The sequence below is a fragment of the Ceratotherium simum genome, chromosome 8, assembly GCF_057802395.1.
Source record: "Ceratotherium simum simum isolate JZ-2026a chromosome 8, ASM5780239v1, whole genome shotgun sequence".
In the NCBI taxonomy this organism is placed as follows: domain Eukaryota; kingdom Metazoa; phylum Chordata; class Mammalia; order Perissodactyla; family Rhinocerotidae; genus Ceratotherium; species Ceratotherium simum.
In genome coordinates this window covers 84,725,878-84,750,145 of record NC_141907.1, presented here as the reverse complement: position 1 = coordinate 84,750,145, position 24,268 = coordinate 84,725,878, and the positions used below count along the sequence as shown (strand labels likewise).

At 38.1% G+C, this 24,268-nt stretch overlaps 1 protein-coding gene across 5 annotated transcripts in view; it reads right to left on the bottom strand.

Moving 5' to 3' along the window:
* The window catches only part of BANK1 (B cell scaffold protein with ankyrin repeats 1), a 313,509-nt gene that overhangs the window by 15,014 nt on the left and 274,227 nt on the right, over positions 1 to 24,268 (bottom strand). For 4 of the 5 annotated variants that reach the window (XM_087434645.1, XM_087434643.1, XM_087434644.1 and 1 more), the window contains exons 11-12: positions 15,392 to 15,457; positions 155 to 336 (exon numbers count right to left, since the gene is read on the bottom strand). In XM_087434645.1, the coding sequence (XP_087290771.1) occupies positions 155 to 336; positions 15,392 to 15,457 (248 nt within the window). Of the gene's footprint in view, positions 1 to 154; positions 337 to 11,358; positions 11,502 to 15,391; positions 15,458 to 24,268 lie in introns of those variants that run through there. The other variant, XM_087434647.1, reaches the window with a different exon arrangement.

The window sequence follows — 24,268 nt, the reverse complement described above, 5'->3', positions numbered from 1 at the left end:
CTAATTGGTAGTTTGAAAACATCTTTTTTTTTTTTTTTTCCTGTGGCTAATTAAAAACAAAAGAACAGTTACCTGTATTTCTGGTGAAGACTAAACATTTACAAGGAGGCTAGGAGCTTAGCGAGTGTTCCAGAAGGGATGGGGTCAGTATTACCTGCTGAATCATTTCCAGGCCAGTCTTTCCAATCTGCCATTGTTTAAATTTCTCCAGAGCTTCGTCCACAGACAGCTTCCCATTCTTGACCTTCTCCTGCAGGAGGATGAGCTCTTCCTGCCCCACAGCCAGGCAGCCCCTCGCAGTGGAAAAGGCTTGACTCTCCGCCCGAGCAGCTCTGTCTACAACGTGAGGGAAGGGTATTGCAATCACAAGTCAACATGTGACAACTGGAGAGAAAAGCACTCTAAACATAAGCAGTTTGAGTTTCTTGTTCTAATCGGTCTATGAGCAGTTACAGAATAAATCGGTACAATTTTTTTAATGAATTTCTTTCCAAGGATTCTGGTTCCTGGCACTAGTGTTATTGGTAAAGAGCGTCATCACTGAAAACACACAGGGATGAGAGGGAAAGAACAACAGCAAAGATTCTGAACCACACTCATTGTGGGAAGTGCCAATGTCATGTTCTTTCTCTGAGGATTACTTTCATTCACGCACACAAAATACTTAGCAAAGCGCCTGCCAAATACAAAGGTAAATCAATATTAACATTATTATTAATAGCAAATATTTTTGTGGAATAAACATAATCTCTCTAGTTTTGGGAAGAGATCTCAACCAACATCCGAATGTCACAAGAGGTTTAGGATTATTTGAAAATTTATTCCTGAAAGATTTAAAATAAATAATTGCTGGTCATTTGGTAGTGAACTGCTTCCTTTTCAAAAAAGTTTATTTTGGAGCACACCATGTGTTATTTGGTTAGCACAATAAGAGCGCTAGAAGGTCCGATTTCCCACGTGTGGCTGTTAATGTCACACCAGAGACTGGCCTGAGGTACAGTGCTAACAAATTGCAGACCACGGGTGAATTCAGTGTTTTTTTCGGTCCCACATGGTCTTTAAAGACATAAGTGAACCTGTATGCCTTTAGGGACGCTATGTGTGCTCCAGGCTGCCCCAATCCCTGTCACTCCTTCTAGTCATGGAGGATGTCACACTTGTGCTACCTGCCTGGAGGCAGAACTCATTTGAGTTTGTACCTTCTCATTTATATATTTCTATCAAGTCCAAGACACTCACTGGATTATCTCGGGAGGGACTGGGTCACTCAAGAGCAGCACATGTCTTATGCTCCATCGCATCTAAATATGCCCATAGAGTCTAGAAGGAGAGAATCGTGTTCTTGCCCCACTGTGTACTAGTGAGCTGTCCCTGGGGAACTCGCTCACTCCTGGGAGCCCTTCTTCAAGGAATGGATAGATCTACTAGACTGTATCTGGACCAGACTGACAAGGATTTGGGAAACCGGGAGGGCATTCAAATTCTAGAATAATACGGATTCGTTGATCGTGTTAGGAACAGTCTGGAAAAGGGAAGTTTCAAGTACTCGACAGCAGGTTTTAAGTATTTAAGGGGACTTGAGCCTCACGGCTATCTTGGCATGATCTCTCCTGTCCCTCTCAGTTTTGAGAAGGACTCTAGCAGTGAACCTTGGAGCAGGGACACAGAGGGGGTCCTTTCGGAAAAGACTCACACGCACACAAAACTGCTCCGTGGCCAATTGGCCTGATTCTCACTGGGCTTTTTTGGCTTGTCTTTTCTCTTCAGAAGTCCTACTCTCCTAGAATGAACAAGATGTCAACAGATTCTATACTCTAAATCTTTTCCTTCAGGGATGATGGAGCGTGAAATCCCAGGGGAATGGGAGAAGCACAAGGCAGCCCGAGGCTCCCTGGGTCAGAAGCGCACAGCACAGGTAATCATCGAGATCTTGCTTCTTACACCACTCGCTTCTCACTGGCCTCCACACTCCAACTCATTCCTGCAGTGCATCTACAGTAGGATTCTGGGTGCCATTCCTGCCAGCGTGGAGGGGTAGCATCACCAGTTAACAGCTATGTCATGAACCTGCACCTCACTTCTGTCCTCTCTTTGCCTAAGTGTGAACCCATTTTTATCTCAAATAACCCATGCAGCTGGATTTTCTGCTTCTGTGGAAGTTGTCTCAAGGAAAGTCTTCCCAGAAAACTGCACCAGCTTCCGTTTTCCTATATGTACAGGTTTAGCTGAATTAAAAAAATACTGAATCTTTTTAATAATATTCATTTCAGTTACCGCTTCATATTTCAAATTCTAGCTACTAAAATATAAGTAAGATGACTTTTTGGGGAGCGATGGAGTTCAGCCTTGTGTGGTTGTGCAGAAAGAACAGAAGAACAAAAGTTAGGAGCAGCAGAAGTTCTAGACTGATCAAGTCCTGAAACTGAGTCGTTTACAACTAGACTAATTTTACAGACATCTGCTTTCGCTTCTTTTTTTCACACCAAAAAGATTAAAGCAAATTGTCTTCATAAACTACTATTAGGCATGACACGGTGCAAAGGAAAATAATTTAGGCACTTTGCCACCTTTCCTCCCAAGGGCAGACTAGTCAAACCGAAACCTGCAACCTGTAATTTTTAGTAGGGTGTGCAAAATTGCTTTGTTGCATTTAGATTACTATTTTATGGGGGAGTGGAAGGATTGTTTTCCTTCTTCCCCAATTTAACATTTATTATTAGTTTATTTTCAAAGGGTTAGTATGAGTTTAACATAATTTTCATTGGAGAGCATTTGTCAGACTGCTAACTGTATATATTGCAGATTCTTGGTCTCTTATTGTAAAAGCTTCAAGACAAACTATAGTTTCTGAAGTTGTAGTTTTTTTATGTGTGAGGAAGATCAGCCCTGAGCTAACATCCATGCCAATCCTCCTCATTTGCCGAGGAAGACCGGCCCTGGGCTAACATCCGTGCCCATGTTTCTCCACTGTATACGGGATGCCGCCACAGCATGGCTTGACAAGCCGTGCAATGGAGCGCGCCCGAGATCCAAAGCTGTGAACACTCGGGCCGCAGAAGCAGAGCGCGTGCACTTAACCACTGCGCCGGCCCCTAAAGTTGTAGTTCTTTTGGATCAATTTGTGTTTACAAGATTTTCCATTTGAACAAATATTGGTCACACAAACATCAAGCAACCTGTAGTGGTGAGTATATGAATCTACAGATTAGGCAAGAAAGTGAATTGAGCTTTTCATGAAAATTCTTTCTATCACTGAGTGACTGGCTAGAAGAATAGTTTTTACTGAAAATTTAGAACGGAAGAACTTGATTGCCCAAGAACATGGAATTTAAAATATAAAATATTTACTTAATAAATATTAGGTGGTCATTAAAATACTAACAATAATTAAAATGACCATGTGGCAACATAGACAGTGCTTTTTATATATGACAAATACAAAAGCAGGATACAAAATTGTGTATACAGTAACATTTTAATGCTATAAATGTACACATAACGACGCATGGAGGGGAATTTGTAAGATCATACAAGTGGTTCTGTTGTGATGGCATCAGAGGTGATGACTTTTTTCTAATTTCCGACTTTCTATAACAATACCATATTGTTTTTACAATATGAACACTTCTCCCACTTTGCTAATAGGTTTCCCCATGGGATACACACCACTCCAACCATGCCGTACCATGCCGCACCATCTCACCAAACTGTTTAGTGAGCAATTGGAAAGAACTTGTCAGTAATAGAACTTAACAAACCAGTGACCAAGATTTAAATCTGAAGTTTGTTTTTTTGTTCTATAGCTAGAGAATTGGCAGGAAAACAAGCTCAGGGCCACATGGGAAAATTAGGAGATACTTGGAGTGTTGATTTATTTGTAAGTTCCAAGCAAAGTACCCACATCTCCTTGACTTAGGGCTGCATATTCATAGTCTCTCCTTGACTGCACTTTAGTCAGGCCCCTCTGAGGCCTCTTCCCAACCAGGCCTCGCCTTTTGTACCTCCACGTCTGTCTTTGCCTTGCTCAGTTTTTACAAGCATCCTGCGAAGTTAGTTTAGCCAGAACCACCACCCCCACCCCGCCACCCCCGGATATCTGATCACTCTCAATATACGGTTGGGCTCTCCTCTTCCCTCATCTCACACGCGGAGTCAGATCACCTTGGCCTGACTGCAGCAGCAAACCTGTGAGGCCAGTTTCCCAGAATCCTCTGACCTCTGATGTTTTCTCTTAGTAATTTTCCATCCACTCCTCGCCCCTCCCCAACACTCTGCTCCTCGGCTCTAAATTCCCACTTCTCCTTGTTGTATTCGGAGTTGAGACCAATCTCTCCTCCCCACTGCAAAACCCCACTGCAGTCGTCCCTACACTTATCGCTATGGTCCCCTCAGTAAAGTCAGCCTTACTATTTCGACAAGTGTCAGAATAATTCTTTCATCAAAAGTGTATTCTTTGCCATTTCACGTTAATTGTTGTGGATTTAGAACATGATTTTTCCCCACTACCTAGAAAATACAGAAGAGCACTGAAAAACAAAGTGACTGTCACTCACTAGTACACTCTTCAGAAATAAGGACTTAACATTTTGGTGTTTCTCCGTTTTAAGTGTATCTTGCTTTCTTTCCTGAATGGGGTTTATACTGATATGTTTCCTGCTCTTTTCTCTTATTCATATAGCCTAAGAATGTTTCATGCCATTAAATATTCTTTGAAACATGAGTTTTAGTGGCTGCATCATATTCCTAAATCTGTATATTCAATAAAGTATTTAACCCTTCTCCTACTGTTGGCGATTTTTTATTGCTTCCATTTTTTCCCCACAATTATATACTATTGGTGCTTAAAAGTCTTTAACATAAGTCATTGGCTGTATTGCTGTTTACTTTCTCAGGATAGACTCCTAAAAGTGCAATTTTTGAGTATGAACACTTTTTAGGCTATTGATACTTAGTGCCAATCCCCTTTCCTGGAAGTGTGTTGTCACGTACGCTCTCACCAGGAGGATGAGAAAATGCCTTATTGCACTTTTGATAATATTTTGTATCATTCATGTAAAAAAAGTGCAAAAATTCTAATAATTTTACAATATAACCCTTTTTTTCACTGCTAGTGATTCCTATGTGAATACAATGTTAAGCACTACAGCTTTAACCACTGCATAGCTGACAGACTTGAATAACATATATGGCCAGTGGCGCCTTCTTCATCTTCTTATTTTCTGAAATACTCGCCTGATTTCAGGTCTTCTTATTTATTTATCTTCTTCATGAATTTAGAAGCGTTATTCCAAATTGTTGTCTCTCTCTCCAAAGGAAAAAAGAACTTTCAGATTGATTTCCTTAAATCTATAAATTATTTTAGGAAGAATTTAGACTATTTAATCTACCCACGCAGGAGAATGGTGTGCCTCTCTCTTTTTAATAGGAACTTTTTGTGTTTTCAATGTACAGTGAATAAGTTCTTTTCTTTCATGATGTCTCCAAACTAATATTGCTGGTACATAAAAAAGCAAATTGTTTCTGAATTATATTCAACTGTTCTAAGTAATTTTTAAGACTCTTATAGTTGATTCTCTCAGGCTTTCTAGGCACATATGTATATCATCTAAAAATAATGAAAAGTTATCTTCTTCTCAATAGGTACCCTTTTTATTTCAGATTCATAAGTTATTCCAGTTGCTAGAACTTTCCAGAATAACGGTAAGTACAAATCTTGATAATAAGCATCCTCATCTTGTTCCTAGCCTTAAGAGGAGTAGCTCTACTCTTGAACTAGTAAGAAATTCTTGACCATGTTGAGAAACTATCCTCTTTCTTATTTTGTAAAATTTTTAAAAATAATGAATAGATGAACGATAATGATTTATGTCTTTTTCATCATTAACTGAGATTATCATGTATTTTTTCTTAATGAAATAACTAGCACATTACATTAATATTTCAACTCCATGGGATGGTTCATATAACATAAAAATTCTCTTTTACCTGAGTTTGAAATAACTCAGTGGCAAAACTTGTCCCTGGTTATCTTTTGAGTTAAAACTTATGCAAACATTTCTTAGTTATTAGTCTAGTAATATTTTTTAAACTCCTTTTATCATCTGACAATTGTTTTTATAATTTGAGTTTATTTTTTTAATAAACTTTATTTTTTTGGTCAGTTTTAAGTTTGCAGTAAAACTGAGCAGAAGGTACAGAGATTTCCCATATACCCCCTCACCCACACATGAGTAGCCTTCCCCATTATCAACATCTTCCACCAGAGCGGTACATTTGCTACAACTGATGAACCTACATTGACACATCATTATCACTGGGCATAATTTTGTTAATTAGTATTTCTGTTTAGAAAGTCATATACTTTTATATACCAGAAAATAAAAAAATTCCTCTGAGTCTGTATACTGCCATCTTCTCATGACTGATTATCTTATTGGTGTTCTCTCTAGATTTGCCAGTTTACTCTTTTTAAAAATAAACTTTTAGAATCAGTCAACATTTCTTGTGTTTTCACATCTGTGAATTCTTTAAATTCTAAATATAATTTTCAACTTTTATTAGATCTATTTCCTTGGCTTTTGTTCCATAATTTTCTACTCCAGTGTCTAGTTCCTTTGTTTTCCTTCCCTTGTTTAATAACTGAAGCTCTAAGGCTCTGAAGTTCGGTCTATTTATAGAGACAGTTTGTAGGGCTGTTTTCTAAGCAGTCAATTATGTTTTAATTTTCTCTTTGCCTTCAGAGTTTTTCAGAATTTTCTTAGTTGTTTTTATTGTTTAAATTTCTATTAATTCTTTACATATTGTATTGAGATCAGACAGTGGGTTGAATAGGTCATATTTTTATTGAGATTTTTTCAATAGGCTATCATATTATTATATTATCAATTATGGAATCTTGAAAAATATATATTCCATAAAGTAAAAACTTACATTATCCTAATTTATATACTCCTTTTAATTTTTTTATATTTTACTACTTTATCAGTCAAAAATTCAAAATATTCATAACTTATCACTACTACTGTGGTTTTGTCAGATTCTTTTATTTTACCACATTAATTATTTTAATGCTTTAATATTTGCCACATGAAAGTACAGAAATGACATGCTTTTATTTGGATTTTAGAATTTAAATAAATAAAATGATTTTGTTTGTCTAATTAATACTTTTGCCTTGAATTCTATTTTTTCTAAAATTAAGATTAAAACAACTTCTTTATTTCTGTTTCTTTTAGCCATCATTATTCACTATTAATTTTCAACTTTTCTTTAGTATTTTTTTGCCATATATCTTTTTAAAGCAAAATATAGTTTGATTTTGTCTTTTATCCAAATTTGAGTCTGTGCCTTTTATAAAAGAGAATATATAACACAGCATTTGAAACCAGGCAGGCAGGGGGACAAATCTCAGCTCTGTCTCCTCCCATCTTTGTAAACTTTAGTTTCTTGGTCTAGAAAATGAAGATAAATATTGTCTTTCTTACTGGGTTGTTGCAAGGGTTAAAAGAGCTAATGTGGGTCACATGCTCTGTGGTGTCCTGGCTTGTGCAAAAGCCCAGGAAGTCATAAAGAGAGCTGTTGTTATTGATGATGAGCTGGAGGGACAGTGTGGTAGGAGAATGCAAACATGGGCTTCAAAGCAAAACAGAACCGAATTCAAATTTCACTTCTACCACTTATTAGTTCTGTGACCTTGGTTACACATAACCAATGCATCTTAAAAATGATAATAATATCTACCTCATAGGGTAGCTGTGAGGACTTGATGAGCTAGCTTACATAAATGCTCAGCACAGTGTTATTTGTCCTCAGTGATGGTTATTGCTCTGTGGGTGCTTAACTGACATGTGTATTGTCATAAGTGTTGTCCTTATACACAATCTTTTTTGCATACTTTTTTTCTTTTTGCCTTTACTTTTAGTTTCTGACTTTTCTTATAAAGGCTATATGTATATTATTATATTTATCATATCAATATTAAGTGATTTGGAAAGTACATATTTTGTTTATTTTTAAATAATGGTTACTTTTTAAATTTCAGAGATATTTTTTACCTTATATTTTTTGATTAGTAAATTCACGAATGAAAGCGCATGATTTCATTTCATTCTAGTTTCTAGACATTTTTAAATTATTTGAGCATTGGGCCCATATTATTGCAATAAAATTATGATTTGTTGCACTACGTATTTTTTATCACCATATTTTACATTCACATGTTTTATAAATAAATTTACAATCATTATTTAAATTTAGTTCCATTTTATTGACTTCATTATTCACTACAAATTCTTTAATATCATAACTTCTTTTTGAGCTTTTTATTTTGATTAATCTCTCATTTTCTTAGAATGTTTTTTGAGTAATACTTTCATGATGACATAGAAATGTTATCTTTTCTAGAACCTTGGATATCCAAAAGCTATACATATTGTTTTCTTCTTACATGAAAAAATACCAGACTAAAGATAAACTTTTTGAGTTGCAATTTTTTCCAATAAACTGTGTAGTCCAATATCTCAAATTTTTGTTATATAGATTGTCCAATTTTTAAAACTGATTTTGATTTTTTAATAGACAATCTAAGTTAAATAGTCCCTCAATACTTTAGGATTGTTTCTTCATCTTTGTAATTATAAGGATTTGCTAGGGAGCTTTGAACTGTGAGTATATTTCCTTATTTTTCTGGATGACAGTGAGCCCACACAGTCTGCTTATTTCCCCCACCCCCTGTTCTCCAAAGCTTTGTTTAGCTATGGCATTGATTGTATCTTCTGTCCTAGTTTGAAAACACCTGTTATACATGAGTTGAACCTCTGTTCTCCATATCTTCTGATTGTTTTGGGTCTTTCCACGAATTCAGAACACACCCTTCTCCAATTATGTTCTCGACTTCAATAATTGACTTTACCTACTGTCAGTCCTTTTGATCGTGACCAATGGGGATTTTAACTGGCTATTGAAATTTTAGCTTCCAAGTTTATTTTATTTTTACCATACTTCCTCTTGTCACTTGATCCCTTCTCCTCATGTCACATGCTTCATCTCATCCTGTCATCTCGCCTAAAACGTCTTGCACCTGTTTTGTTTTCATCTCAGCCTGACTTCGACCCCTAACTTTCTGCTGCTGTTTCTTCTCTATGTTTTCAATTTGTTTATGAATTCACAATTTTCTGAAATTTTCTTTTTTGGCTCCTGTATATTGTCGACAGGTGTCTAGTACTGAACCTGAAAGTTGAGTAGCTTAGCTTAAATTTAACAAAATTCAAAATAACTCATACTTCTTTACAGTTACAGCCTTATAACTTTTTCTAAAAAGTTAAAATATTTGTAAAAAACTTCAGATTTAAACAATTACAAATTGTTAGTCAAAATGTTCTTATTATGCATGTGTGTCTTTCCCATTATCTCCATGTTTTTACCTTAGTGCTTTTTGGGAAGATATATGACAACCTTACTCATTAAATAGATCATTTACAGAAGTAAAATTGTCCTGAATCTTCATGATGAAATTCTCCCTCCTTTCCTTTTGGAGTGGATTTTGAAGTTCTCATATTATTTACTTGTTCTTTTTTTCAGTCCTTGAAAGAGAACACGTTTATAAAATCACGTTCACCAAGAGATTTGGTGTTTATTTCTCCTTTGCTGTACTCCTTGGGTTCAGATCAAATTTTGCTCTCTGCTCTCAGACTGTGGAGGATTTTGATAGGAAGAGTTCACAACTCCAGAGCTGGGGTGGCACGTGTGTCTCGTGGGGCTGTCACAGAGGGCGGGACTCGGTGCTTCGGTACTACGTGCCGATAGGCCAGCAAGCACTGAGTAAAATACATAAAGCACTGCATAAATTACAACGGGATTCCTCTTGCTCCTCCCACCCCGCATTACAGACCTTTACTTGAGGGTCTCAGGATGCAAAGTGTAACACCAAATCCCTCCTCTTCACTTTCTACGTGTGTATAGAAAGATCAGAGCTAGAATGGCGAGCACTTTTAAAAATTAGCATTTGTGTAGTGGAGCTGGGGTCAGTGGCTGGACTACTGATTTTATTTATTTCAACTCCCTTTTGTCAACCTTAGAAGTAATTGGAATTAGTCCCCGATTCTAGCATTAGCTTTTTCCCAGTCTTTGTTTACACTATTATTAAGGATTCCATCTTTCTGATGCCTTGCCTTCACAAGTATTTCCGAGAGGCTGCACTGTGGACTGTTGATACATCACTATTTTAGACACGAACTCAGCTATTACACAAGCTTTTCCAGGTATGGTTTTAACAAAAAAACTTTCACGAGCAATATGACAAATGGAAATATAAGTTATACTGAAAAGGCCATTATTCTTTTATGGAGTACAAATGACCACGTTTTGATAATTTTCCCTCTTTTCTTCTTAATATATCCAGTACTGGCAAAAACAGCCTGATGAAAATACCTCAGAGACAAGCATTCTCTTTTCTCCACATAAGAGTAATACCATCCACATTTCCCCAGGTCTCCCACTTATAGAAAATTTTATTATTTAACATATATCAAACTGATGCAGCGCTGGGCACTTGGAGAACACACATAAGATATGTTCCCTGACTCTCTCTTTCCCACGAGCATGCGCGCCCCCCGAAAAGACCAGCCAATGAGGATTTGCGCAGTTGCAGTGAAGAACGGGGTGGCAGGGACTATAGCAGGGGCTGTGCACTCGGGAGCCTACGGGGCCTGGCAGACAGAATTACTGAGCAGAGAGAGCGAGTGCCTCTTATGAAAATATGCGAACAGTCTTCATTACCACAAATAAATATGCTCTCGTTCATGTTTTTCTTGATTACATGATTTTCTTGATATATATTTTAATTTTCCCACTTTTGAGAAAATTATGGGTTTAGAGAAATGTGTTTCGAATATAGGAAAACAACATAGAAAGTATGATAACAAATGATAATAGTAAAAATTATTTATAGCAAATGACACAATTATATAATAGGAAGTGGCTGGAGATTTGAATTTTTACATGAAACATGGCTTTAAATATGGTTTAAACATGGCAAAAATTTAAATTATATTGTGCAGATTATTATTGAAATATAACATATTTAGAGGCCAGATTTGACCATAATCTGGCCTCCAAAACACAGTTTCTTTTGGTTCAATTTTGTTTTCTGTGTGTTGGTTTTGAGATTCTTACTATTTTCACGTGTTCCACGTTTAGTCTCTGTCTGAGGGAGGCCTTAGACAACCACATTTTAGAAGCTCTGCAAACAATTCTTATGTTCCTCTGGGGTTGGGAGTCGCTGGCGTAGGCAGTGGTTAGAGTGGGATTGCTCCTTCTAGCTTCTACCTAACCCCACCCCTCACATAGATAGTTTGCCTCCTCGGAGAGACAGCAATACCGCGTCCTTGAGATTCGTCATGTAACTGTGGCGGAGCAGATCTGTGGTGCGGCCGTGATGCCAGCAGGCTGCCTGTGAGAATCCTGAGCCCCATCAGTTGCCGTGTCTCATGTCTGAGGTGAGACTGTTAATCAAATGGAGAGGATTCTGGTGAGAATAGAAAAGGCCCCCCGGCATAATCCGGGAAAAAGATGTAACAGGTCTGGCAGAATGAGCGAACTTGACCCTAGGCTATTTTATTACATGATTTGAGGAGGCAGGGAAAATTAACGAGATAGTTTCATGTCCTTGAAGAAGCAGCCCTTACATTCCTCCATTGCCCTTTGACTTGATCCTGTTCACCTAGTAGTTTTATCATTACTAATAATTATTTTATTTATTTTTTTTGTGAGGAAGATCAGCCCTGAGCTAACATTCATGCTAATCCTCCTCTTTTTGCTGAAGAAGACTGGCTCTGAGCTAACATCTATTGCCAATACTCCGTTTTTTTTTCCCCCAAAGCCCCAGTAGATAGTTGTATGTCATAGTTGCACATCCTTCTAGTTGCTGTATGTGGGACGCGGCCTCAGCATGGCCGGAGAAGCAGTGTTGGTGCGCGCCCGGCATCCGAACCCCGGCCGCCAGTAGCAGAGTGGGTGCACTTAACCGCTAAGCCACGGGCCGGCCCCACTAATTATTTTTTATAGAAACTTTATTATCTGGCAGAAGCCTAATGAATGCAAGCATTCTAGTCACCAAGAAGGAATCTTGCCCTCATATGGATTTAATTGATTGGAATTGGGAGTTATAAATCAGTCCTCTGTGAGCTTGGTTAATGTGACTCAGATTAACTGCAAACCCACTGACAGAACTCTGTCCTCTGGCTTGCAGCATTGAAGGACAGACTTGTGCCTACCCCATGAGGCTCGCCTTTGGGAAGGGAGTGAAGGTGCAGCAGCACCGCATTCTATGACAGCACTTCAGCATTTTCTGAATTCAAAACTAACTTGGGAAAATCGATTTTAAAACTATATTTTGATGGAAACTTTTATTTGTGATCCAAAGTCCTCAGTATTTTCCTTATATTTTTCAAGATGTGAAAATTGAGTTGAAGAAATCTGTTGAGTTTCCATGGAAATGGTGCCAATTAATTATTTTTCTGTTCCTCAGGAAAACTTCTCCACTTAGCAATAACGTAACTTCCTGGCAACCCCTTGGCAGCCTTGAAGGTAGGGCGTCTGAAACGCTTATGCTTTCAGTGGGAAAAGAGTTGGCGCTCATAATCCCTTTTCCTTCCAGCCTATAGTGGAAGGATTAAATAATTTCTTTAACCTTCTTTAGAGAATGTGTCTAGTCCTTTTACAAAATCTTTTTTTATAATTTTATTTATTTATTTATTTATTTATTTATTTATTTATTTTTCCCCCCAAAGCCCCAGTAGATAGTTGTATGTCATAGTTGCACATCCTTCTAGTTGCTGTATGTGGGACGCAGCCTCAGCATGGCCGGAGAAGCGGTGCGTTGGTGCGCGCCCGGGGTCCGAACCCGGGCCGCCAGCAGTGGAGTGCGCGCACTTAACCGCTAAGCCACGGGGCCGGCCCAGAAAATCTTGACTCTGACAAACATTTCCTAAAAGGTCCTTTTTTTTCTCTACCAAATAAAGAGATTATCATTGGTGAAGTATGTACTGCTTTTCCTATTACACCATGAAATTCCAGGATATTTGAATAGCATACGTTAATTCAGGAATAAGCAGTTTTGATTGCCTAGTATGTCCCATGGACTGGATGATCACAAATATCTGAAAAAGTTTAGAGAAGAATGGTTGGATGGAGTAAGCCCTTGTAGGTACTTAATTCTTTTATTTCAAAATCTTCCCAATTATTCTTAATTATGTTTTTTTCCTCATGATAGATTCTGATTTCCCTGCAGATTACATAGTCACCCAGGAGGTTTTTTAACATTTCATAAGATTTAATGTTCCTTTGGTCCTTGCAAATAGAACAATATTCTTTTCCATCCTGCTGAATTACTGATGTCCAGGGTTAAAGGGACCTAGGGAAATGGCTCTAAGGTGACTGATCAAAAACATCACCAATAAGTTGGCTTTAAGTATCTAGAGAGAAAAAAATTCATACACAATTTGATCAAAATTTTCAGTGTCCGAGCCCACAAAGAGTTTTAAACATCTAGTGATCATTGACTTTGATGAAGCAAATTAGGTAACAGGACATGGACAGACATCAATCCAATAGAATATTTTATAATTAGGTCCTTGTTTTCTTCCGCCATCCCCCCTTCCCATTTTTCCTGGGCACAGAAGGGACTATTTCTATAGCTATGGTAGAATGATCATCTGTCTTCACGGATACTAGCAACCTTTCCTGGTATTACTCTCTGTGGGACACTCAGAAGGATAATCACCAAGGTCAAGAATTCCAAGGACCTCTTCACCACACTTGCTACTTGTCACCTTCCTTCACCTCCTGTGGCCTTCTTCACATTTTCCCCTTAATTCTAACAGAGTTTAATTAAAATATAACAATAATTTATAAAAAATGTTTCAGGGAAATTTTTTCCCCAAATGCTCAAAGCATTCCTTCTCTTTATTCTTTCCAAAGCTCTGTGAGGTATGTGGGGGAGTTGAGATAGGAATAATCTTTTCTACTTTGTTTAATTCTCCAGTAACTGTTTGATCCTAATTGTACAATGATCTCATATGGAGTTCTGCATTTATTTCCTGAGAGAGCTAAAGGCACAGTGGGAGGGTAATAGTAGACTTAAAAAGATATATCCTTCCCCCCAAAATATGAAATCACCAAAAATGAAAAATTATCAAATAAAGAGAGTTTTTTGCATGTAAATTTATAAGCAGTATATCCAAGTGATTCATGGGAGACGGGCATTCAAATTGGTGTACTTAATTGGAAGAATGATCTAAGTACAAGCTCGCTGCCGTGGGAAGTGCCACTTGAGGTGATGGGCAAAGATCATCATTCAAGGACACACCTTTGTTTGGAGGACGATCCATGGCATTTTCTGAGCAGGTCCACTGAGGCTCTGTATTTAATAGCTCAGCGGGGGTTAGAAGTTGGTGCAATCAGTACCCATCCATCTCCAGAAGGGCACAAGAGGAGACCGACTGTGGGAGTGTTTACTGGCTGCTGTGAAATAATTTCCTGCTTTTATTTTAACGTCTGTTTCAATAATTTACTGGTAACAATTTCAAGGTAATATTATTTTGGACTGAAGCTATTTCAATGCTGCGTTGAGGTTAAAAGCATCTGTACATGCTCATTGATTATCAGGGCCAGCCAGTGTGACCCCCCACCTCTGCCACCTTTACATTTTTCAGTTTTGAACTTTAACCAAGGCCTTATTATCAGGAAAAAAATTCATAATAAATAACCTGCTAGAGTTTCTCTTTTCAATAGGAACTAAGTGTGTCAGGCAAAAGTGGAGGCAGCTGCCTCCTTGTAGAGCAAAAGGAAAATACTCCTCCTGTGTGAGATGTCCCTGTCGCCACAGTTTTCAGCTCTTCTCTGCATGACAGATAATTGTTCAGAAATGTTGGATCAAGTGCTGAAGGCAAGAGAATAGTGAGAACAGGGTCCAGTCTTTGATTGGAGTTCAATGGAGCACAGAAAGCCCAGGCCCCCTTCACTGGGGAATCAATCACCTGCCCCTCCCATCAAGTTAATTTCCAGAGGCTTCTCTCTAAAGGTTTACAAAAGCCTGGTCTCTGCTGCATGCTGGAGAATGTGTCTTACCTCATTGTCCTACAGCCCTGATAATGGCATCAACATCACCACAAATATTCTCATGAGCCCATTTCTTGCCTTTGTTAATTAAAATAATTTTCTTACATAATCTTATTACAGCAAAATTATATTTGAGTAAGACACTAACTTAAGAGTCAAATTAATCAAGTACACAATTATTTACTTCTATCCCAGGAGACTTTATTCAGCATTCATTAGACTTCTTTAAATCTTACTTAGAGATTATTAAATAAACTGAAGTTCATGTCAGTACCTTGTCTCTTAGGACCATAGAACTTGTCACCATCAGATTGTCTTCTGGCTGCCTTTTGTTGAAACACTGTAAAAAATATAGCATATATCATTTATTGAACATAAACATAAAAAAAGAACATAGTGTGGAAATCTCCAGGAAACTGGAATGCAATACACCATTTTCCTTAGTAACAATTCCTGAATTGTATTATTTTTGTGTAGGAGGACTATTAAATTTACAATTTTCTCGTTTGTGCAGCTTATCAGTCATTTCAAAAAGCATTTTCTTTGGGCAGAATAGTATAATGCCAATGGAATGCCTCATTAAACTATTTAAATCAATATATGATTCCACTTTCATATCAGGTAAAGATAAAAGCTGCATTTTGTTAAAAGTGATAAATGTTAAAATCACACGAAAAATTCCATTTGCACAGAAATGACTCAGGCTGACTTTTTGGTGATAAGCAAGGATAATGACTGTTTCTTCTCAAACAGATGAAAAGACTGCTGTATTGCACATACGTAATAATAAAAAAGACACTTTATTCCTGCATCATCTAGCTAGACCGCAGACCTATTAAAGCAGCTTATTCGAATTACGTCATTATCTGAAAAGTGCTTTCTTCTCATTTATTACTTCTCACACAAAATGCTGTGAGACAAGTCAGCATTACTCACCCCATTTTGCAGATGAAAGATAAAATTGATTGTTTAATATTTATTGAGCACCCACAAAGCTCCGCACAGCTTCTGGCATTTGTTAATGAAAAAGTCTATACCCTTTACAACTTGACTTTAGAAATTGAACATCCCAGAGTTCCATTTATTGTTTATGGGCAGTCTGAATTACAGGGTTTGGGAACGGGAAGAGGCCTTGGGGATCTGTCCAGCCTCTTATGTTTGTAGATGAGGGAGGTGGAAGTAACTAACTTGTGAAAGAGGTAACCTGTTTTGCGACGACCCCAGACTGTTGTTAGTGGAGATGTGCCTTGACTTCAGTCTATTGCTTGGTTCTTCACAGCACTGCTGCCTCTTCTCCTCCATAACTATTTCCTTTTAAAGATAAAGAAGGAGATAGAGGGAGGGGATTGAAAAGAGCCTGACAGCATTTCCAACACGCTTGTGTCTCTTCTTAGCAGCTCACCAGGATTTCCTGGGATAATTGAGCTGAGGCCCGTGGAGGTGACAGCGTTTCTGTGGGATGGGGCTTGGCCACTCCAACTGGAGATGCATCCCAGCAGTGATGCTGGATCTCTGTCTTTGGTTGTAATATTCTTTAAACCAATCTAATTTCAAGGTCATATCTATGATTAATCCAGATGATATTTTTTGAATTTAAAAAGGTTCCCTAAGGGGCCGGCCCCATGACCTAGTGGTTAAGTTCGGTGTGCTCCACTTTGGTGGCCTGGGGTTCGCGGGTTTGGATCCCAGTTGTGGACCTACACCACTCATCAGCCATGCTGTGGCAGTGACCCACATACAAAATAGAGGAACACTGGCCACAGATATTAGCTCAGGGTGAATTTTCCTCAGCAAAAAAAAAAAAGGTTCTCTAAATCATATCAAATCAATAATTATTTATTAAGCCTATATAATTTGTCAGCTGTTGTCAAGAGAAAGGGCACTCTGCTCTACTGTCCTCTTTCAAACAGGAGAAGCAAATAGATTTTCAAAGTATGTTGTGTTTAAGAAAAATTATATACATGAAATAACATTTCTGGTTGAAAATCAATTTTCTGCTTCAAGTTAATATTTGGAAAACATGCTAAATATAATTTAACTGGCAAGTTCTGGGTTTGTGGCTTACATTTTGTCTAAAATAAAATATACTGATGGATATATAGTGTGTGAATATATTTTAGGATATTAGAAGAATTTTTACAAGTGATGCTTGAATTTTTTCATTGGCCAATTTTAACAGTCTTGAAAAAATGAAACACTTTTGAAATTTTAATGACATGCAGACACTCTGCTTTTTGCCAATATTGTCAAGATAATAACTGAGACTGTCTAAGAGAAAAAAGCTGTAGTCTGGTATCATTAATATGAGAAATAATCTGAATCCAAAGATAAATTCAGAAAATACATTCTCCAAATAAAAAGTACATTAAGTGGTAAGTTTTAAGAGTTCTGCTGAATTTTGAAGCTACAGAGTACTTAGAAATGGAATTATATTTTTCCAGCTTTTTAGCATTTTGTTAAAAATCACTTTACATCCTATATTTTATTGCAATACATTCTGTTGACGACAAACGCCCAAATGCCCAGACTCCGTGAAATACAGTAAATGCTAAACAAGTAAACACTCTTGTTTACTAGATTAAGAAGTTATAGTAGGGGCCGGCCCCATGGCTTAGCGGTTGAGTGCGTGTGCTCCGCTGCTGGCGGCTCGGGTTCGGATCCTGGGTTTGCACCGACGCACCACTTCTCCGGCCATGCTGGGACCGCGTCCCGCGTGCAGCAGCTGGAAGAATGTGCAACTATGACATACAACTATCTACTGGGGCTTTGGGGGGAAAAAATAAATAAAAAAAATTTATAAAAAAAAAAAAAAAGAAGTTATAGTAGCATATTTATTTATTGTTGAGATTTCACCAGGGCTTAGAGTGGGAACAGCCTGGGAGGGGGTGGAGGATGCAGGTGGGAGAGGAGGATGCTCTGAGTAGGATGATTATGAAAGTGCTGATAACAGAACTTTTTAAAGGCAGGATGTGCACTGAGTCATGCTCCACAGTACAAGGTCCTCTCTACCTGTATAACCGCCCCCCAAATTCCCCCCTAACTCACCTCCAGCTGCACCCACTACAGCTGTTCCCTTCCCACCCACAGAGAAGCCTCATTTCCTTACAAAAACCCAGTAGCAATCAGCATATTGCCAAAGACACTATTTTCTCATTGCTGTGAAAGTTAGGAGGTGTTCTGAATCTGAGGTCACCTTGGGAAAGGACCTATATTAACTTGTTTCCTGAACAGTGAGCTAGCCCATCAAAATGAGCCCTGACACGCATACCAAGGACACGTACTCTATTAGCCTTAGGAAAAGCATAGATAGACATAGAACCCCAGAATTTGTTAATCTTTCGTTTTACAGTAAATATTAGCTGAAACATTTTAAATTGCTTCCACTAGCAAAACCTTTGTTCTAAAAAGCTTTGTATACTTTATATTTACCATGTTCACCCACACAACCTTTATAAGAGATAAATATAGAATCCATGTTATAGTGAGAACTGAGCATTGGGTTATGGGTCATTCAGATTTATATATAAAAGTACGTATTTTTGTACAACAAGATTTGTTGTGAGTAAAAGGAGAGTCTGTTTAAACATATAGTAATGGAAAAAAAACCTATACACCAGAATGCTAATCCACTTGGCACAGTAGAAGGGGTAGAGTTTTGTCTTAACATGAACAACATGTGTGACATGGGAAAATGGCTTTATCCTCCTGGCCTTTATTTTCTTGCCAATAAAATGAGGGCTTAGATGAGATGATCTCTAGTGTCTCACTCAGCTTTGACATTCTACGATGCTACCAATTTTTTTCCCAAGTCATCCCAGGCGAAATGGTGCCTGGATAAATTCTTAAGTGAGTATGAATGTAAATAGGTGCTGTGTTTTGAGGAAGAGATTATTTTTACTGGAGGCCTAGATTAATAAAAAACTAGAAAGTTAAATCATAAACCAAAGTTAATGTTTTATAATATATATGGAGACTATCCTTTCCCTATGTGTTTGAATTCTTGGAGGATACTATTTTTGACCATATTTTACTGCATCAATGTTCAAACAATGCTATCGAGGCAATTATGACATATGTCAACTTTGATGACCCTCTGCCCCAGTGAAATCTTATTTTTTTCTTCCTACCTAAAATTGGAATTGGAGAAGGAAGAAAAATGAATGTATTATTAGTAGTTGTCACTACCTTTAGCCATTAAAAACAGTCCACAGAGAAAGAAAAACAACTTTTGAGGTTCAAAATAATCTCAAACAATGCAAATGTTCCAAACACCATCCCCATTTATTTTAAATATTGGTAGAACGACTCTTGTAAAATTTCCTCTAGAATAGAAATGACATTGAATGGAAAAAATTAGCATAGTATTAAATATTCAAAACATTAAGCAAAGCAGAACTATCAGAAGAGCAGAGGAGGAGGAGGTGAAACGTAACGAATTCACTTGCACTATTTGTTTTTCCAAGTTGCTTCTGCAAGAACATTCTTCATGTCAACCTCATTTTTGGCCTATTTCAGGCAAAGGGACTCTTCCTGAGCTGCCCGTCTGAGAAAATCTGATAAAGCTTATTTAGAGTTATTTTATAAGTGTCTAAGGTAATGGAAAGTCTGTGCAATGGCCAAATGCATTCATAAAGATGTGAATTATAAACGACAAACTCCTTAATGTTCCATGAGTAATAGAAGTGTAAAATGAAATGTTGTTTAGAGCTATATATTTACCACTGATGATCGTTCTTGAAACTAGAGATGTAGCACAAAATAAAATATACAGATCTGTGTCGTGCTCTGGATTCTCAGGGAATGATGCTGTACAGGTGGCAGCAGTGGGTTTATTATTTGCTAAACAAACTTTCATTAGGTTGCTAACTACGTAGCCAAGCACTGTGCTAGGTCCTGAGGATACAAACGTAAACAAGAAACCCAGTCACAGTTTCCATACTATCCTCCATTGGAATGTATTAATTTAAGCAAAGGTCAAATGTGTCATTGTTGCCTACTGATGAGAGAGGATAGAGACAAAACAATCAGGAAGGGCAAGGGTTATAGTGCAACCTCTGGAGCCTTACTCTCCCTACCTCGTTCCCAACGTGCGCCCTGTGAAAGCTAGTCACAAAAAGGTGGAATGAGGTAAAAGTAAGCAGTGTAAACAACCCCTTTGTCTAGCCAGGAAAGACAGGGAGCAGAATGTAAGGAGTCACCTGTAAGGAGTCACCCTGACTAACCAAACTGAAGCTCAGAGGACAGATGCAGCCACTTTGCAAACGGACCAGGACAGTTTGAGCACTGCAGTCAGAATGAAACCACCACTTCATTCTGCTAGCAATAGTTACGGGGGTTAATCTGAACAAATTTATCAAACATAGGTCACTACATTTGAATAGGCACACTAGGCGTGGCGTGGCCTTCATAGAAGGCCACATAGAAGGCCTTTCACCTGAAAGGAGTCTACTGCTTGGCAGACATATGTGATCAGGAGTTGTGGCGTTCTTTTCTCTGGGAGGAAGCTGCAAACGGTCAGCAGCACACCTGAGGTCACTGACGTGTTTATGACTGATCTTGAGATTGGTAGGGATGGAGAGCTGGAAAGCACATATCTGCATGAAGGAAAATGGCATGGAAAGTCTAATTCAATGGCAATATCAATGAATGCTTTGATTTCCTAAGGAGCACACATTAGTTTTCTTTCCAATTTGTAATGGAAATTTTAAGTCTGATAGAAACGTTCCCATAAAAATCCTCTCCCAAACCAGGAAAGCTCACTATGAATTATTTTTTCTTCTTCTAAGGAACTTAATTTTTACTAGAGTAGAATACAAACTTTTTATTTGCATTTTTATTCCTTTGATGCAAATAAGCATATTTCTATTCTAGAAATGTTTCTTATCTAGGAAGTTGGGACATTCAGAGAGAGAGCAGTTGGTTTGGGGAATTCTGTGTAATTAGAGCTTGAGGCCACTGTAATGAGCTTATTTGTAAAATCTCCACTCCACCCCTGGGCAGGCTGGGCCTTCTTCCTCTTGTTGCCTGGCAGGCAACATGTAGTGAACACCTATGGCTTGCACAGCATGGGACTGCGGGTTCATCTCCTCCCATATGATTTCATTCTGGCTCATTGCTTCAGTTTACTTTCCGACCATTTGTATTTAATAACGAAATGATGTAAGATTAGACATTACTCTAGTAACATCCCTAGTAATTTTCCTTCTGTTTTGAAGAGAAGTGGTTTGGCATGTTGGGAAGTCACTGCAATCTAGAAACTATGATGAGTTCTCCTTTTGGTTCATGCTCAGTGATTACCAAAAGTAACTTCTCTGGCCTTGTTTTTTCTGCTATGTCAGGAAATGTTGCTATCCTAAGAAGTAACCAGTAGGATCTGGTCATGATCACTTTGAACAAACATTGAATACTAGTTCTGCTAATAAGACTCAAACTATATGAATGCAGATTGAAAATTTTAAAAGGACAGGGCTCTGCCCACTTGTTCTATGCAATGTTCAATACTGATAGTTAATAAATAATTTGGAAAAGTCATGCAAGATGAAGTATTGGCATATGAGACCCAAAAGAAGAAGCAAAAGGCATACTAACTGGGGAGATTTGGCAGGTCCTGTCTCCCCTCTGTATCTACAGAAGACCTTTCATCACGGTGACTACCATTTCTGCATCCTACTCTATGCTGGCTACTATACAATATGTAGCTTCAGTTCTCATGAAAACTCTTTCAAGTAGGTATTATCATTCCTCTTTTTTTAATTAAACAAATGAAGCAAGGCTATGTAACTTGCACAGAGTTACACAACTTTTAAGTGGCTAAGTCATAATTCAAACTCAGTTTCATCTGGCTTCACAATCTTCATGAATTTCACTCCGCCATGCTGCCGGTCCCTCTGAGGAGGCTCTGCTCAGTGTGCCAACCCCATGGAGCATCTTATTTTTCTCTAATGGCTACATGTTTAGAGTAAAAAGGTGTACACATCAAAAGCACTAGTGAAAAATATTGTGAATTCAGGAAATCTAAAGTGAGCAAAATGACAATTTGTGTGGATGGCTGTTTGATACATCTATGATTTCATCTTCAAATGAGCATTCTCTAAATATTCTTGCTTACTCTGCCTAACAATGGAAACAGCCTATGTCATGGTTTCTCAATCTCGACCCTATTGACACTTTGGAGTGGATAATTCTTTGTGGTAGGGCCTGTCCCGTGTATTCTAGGATTTTCACAGCATCCCTGGCCTCTACCCACTAGATGCCAACAGTATTGTCCCAGTCGTGACAATCAAAAATGGCTCTAAACATTGCTAAATGTCTCCTGGGAGGCAAATCACCACCAGTTAAGAACTAATACTCTAGGCCAATTGAGCTTCTTTAGGGCATATTTAATAGAGACTCTAGGAGCATCACAAGTTAAGGGGAAAAAGACCAGACTTCATTCTGCTGTTGAATGAAAATCTAAGCACTTTATAATATTTGCATTTATTTTCACACGTAATACAATTCCTTTAATGTCAATTCACACCATAGTTGATTACTGCCTCTTTCCTCCTTCACTAATATAACGGAATCGAATTTCTGGAAGATGAGGCTGGGAAAGTTCATCATTATTATGCCAATGCCCTAAAAGATGGTTTGCAAAGCCCTTCTTAGGTTTCATTCAATGTCTCTGTGATGTTCTGCTGTGAGGACAGAAAGAGCAAATCAAAACACATGGGTTACCTATGCAGGCTTTACCACCCCCCACCCCCCCCCGCCCCGGACAGTGTGAGCACAGGTCTGAATGACTGCTCCTTGGCAGAGCTGCACCAGCACCCTATCAGGGAAAGGGGAGAGGTGGAGAATCATGGGGAAGACAGAGACATTTGGCTTACAAATGGAATGATAAATATGTCCCTCTGTCCTGAGAGCACCTGTGACAGATATACTAAGTCCTGAAGCAAAATGGTTGGGCAAGGTCACCCAGCCAGAGAGTGGCACTTGACCTAAGGCCTGCTTGAATCCATTTGATGATATTTCTTCACTAATGAGGACAGATACCATTCCACTCTGTCACATTTACAATGCTGTGGATTAATTTTCTTAAGAGATTCTACAAGGTTTATTTTCTCTGTTTGCCTTTCAGTTGCATTGCATGTGATCAGTTTCAAGTGCAAGTGAATTGTAAGTGGAAAATTTCTGAGAGGAACTGAGTTGTACTTGACATTTTGGGGTCCCAGTAGCTGAGTACCTCTCAAAAAGGTCACATACAACTTTGTTGCACTGCAAAATGCCAAGGGCAACTCAGTAGCAATTGAAAATTGAAAGGGAAACTATATTCCATCCCAAATCAACCACATGGACTCTGGTTCTACTAATTGTGTGAGGAGAAAATGGGAAATTGTCAATTGATGCTGCAAAATTTTCCCCAATAGGCAGTCATCTCTTTGCCTGATTTATGGATATAGTTTTACTACCAATCGGTCTACACTATGCAAAGTGCTCATTTATTTCCTTGATTTGTCGTAAATCAAGAATTTTGTCACTAAGGAGAACTGTAAATCTATGTTAATTCCTCTATATTCTTGAAGCTTAATGAACCTGATTCTTTCCAATATTGTAGGGAGAATAAGGTGGAGAAAATATGATATCTGAAAGGAGGCAGGCAGACTTTAAAACTTTTCATTTAAGAAAAATGAGTTATTCTTTACGAGTTGTTAACATAAAATTAGGTTTAGTATAACAAGAATGGAATAAAATATCAGAAACAGCTCTTTCGGTAAAATGAACTGTGGGTTCAGTTTTGCAGTTATAAGTTACATTTCTGGGGGCAAGGGATGGTGGTGGGGGCGGAAATAGAGCTTCTCTCTGATATGTTAGGATGTATGAAAGCAGTTAGAATGCTTAGCTATGTGTGAACAGTCTAGAATTTTGTCCCATTCTGTTAAGGGCTCCCGTCTTCCAATTAGTAGTGCTTTGAATATAGGATGGTTTAAAACAGGAGAAATTTAGAAATTAGTAGATGAATATATTCTTTTGACCATCTTCCAAAGTGTTAATGGAGTCTCCTATTCTAGCCACATTGATGTGGTTCTTGTTACTTTTATCATTTATTCATCCTTGTATTCATTCAATTAATAGTCATCAAATATTCATAGTTTCTACTATGAATTCAGCA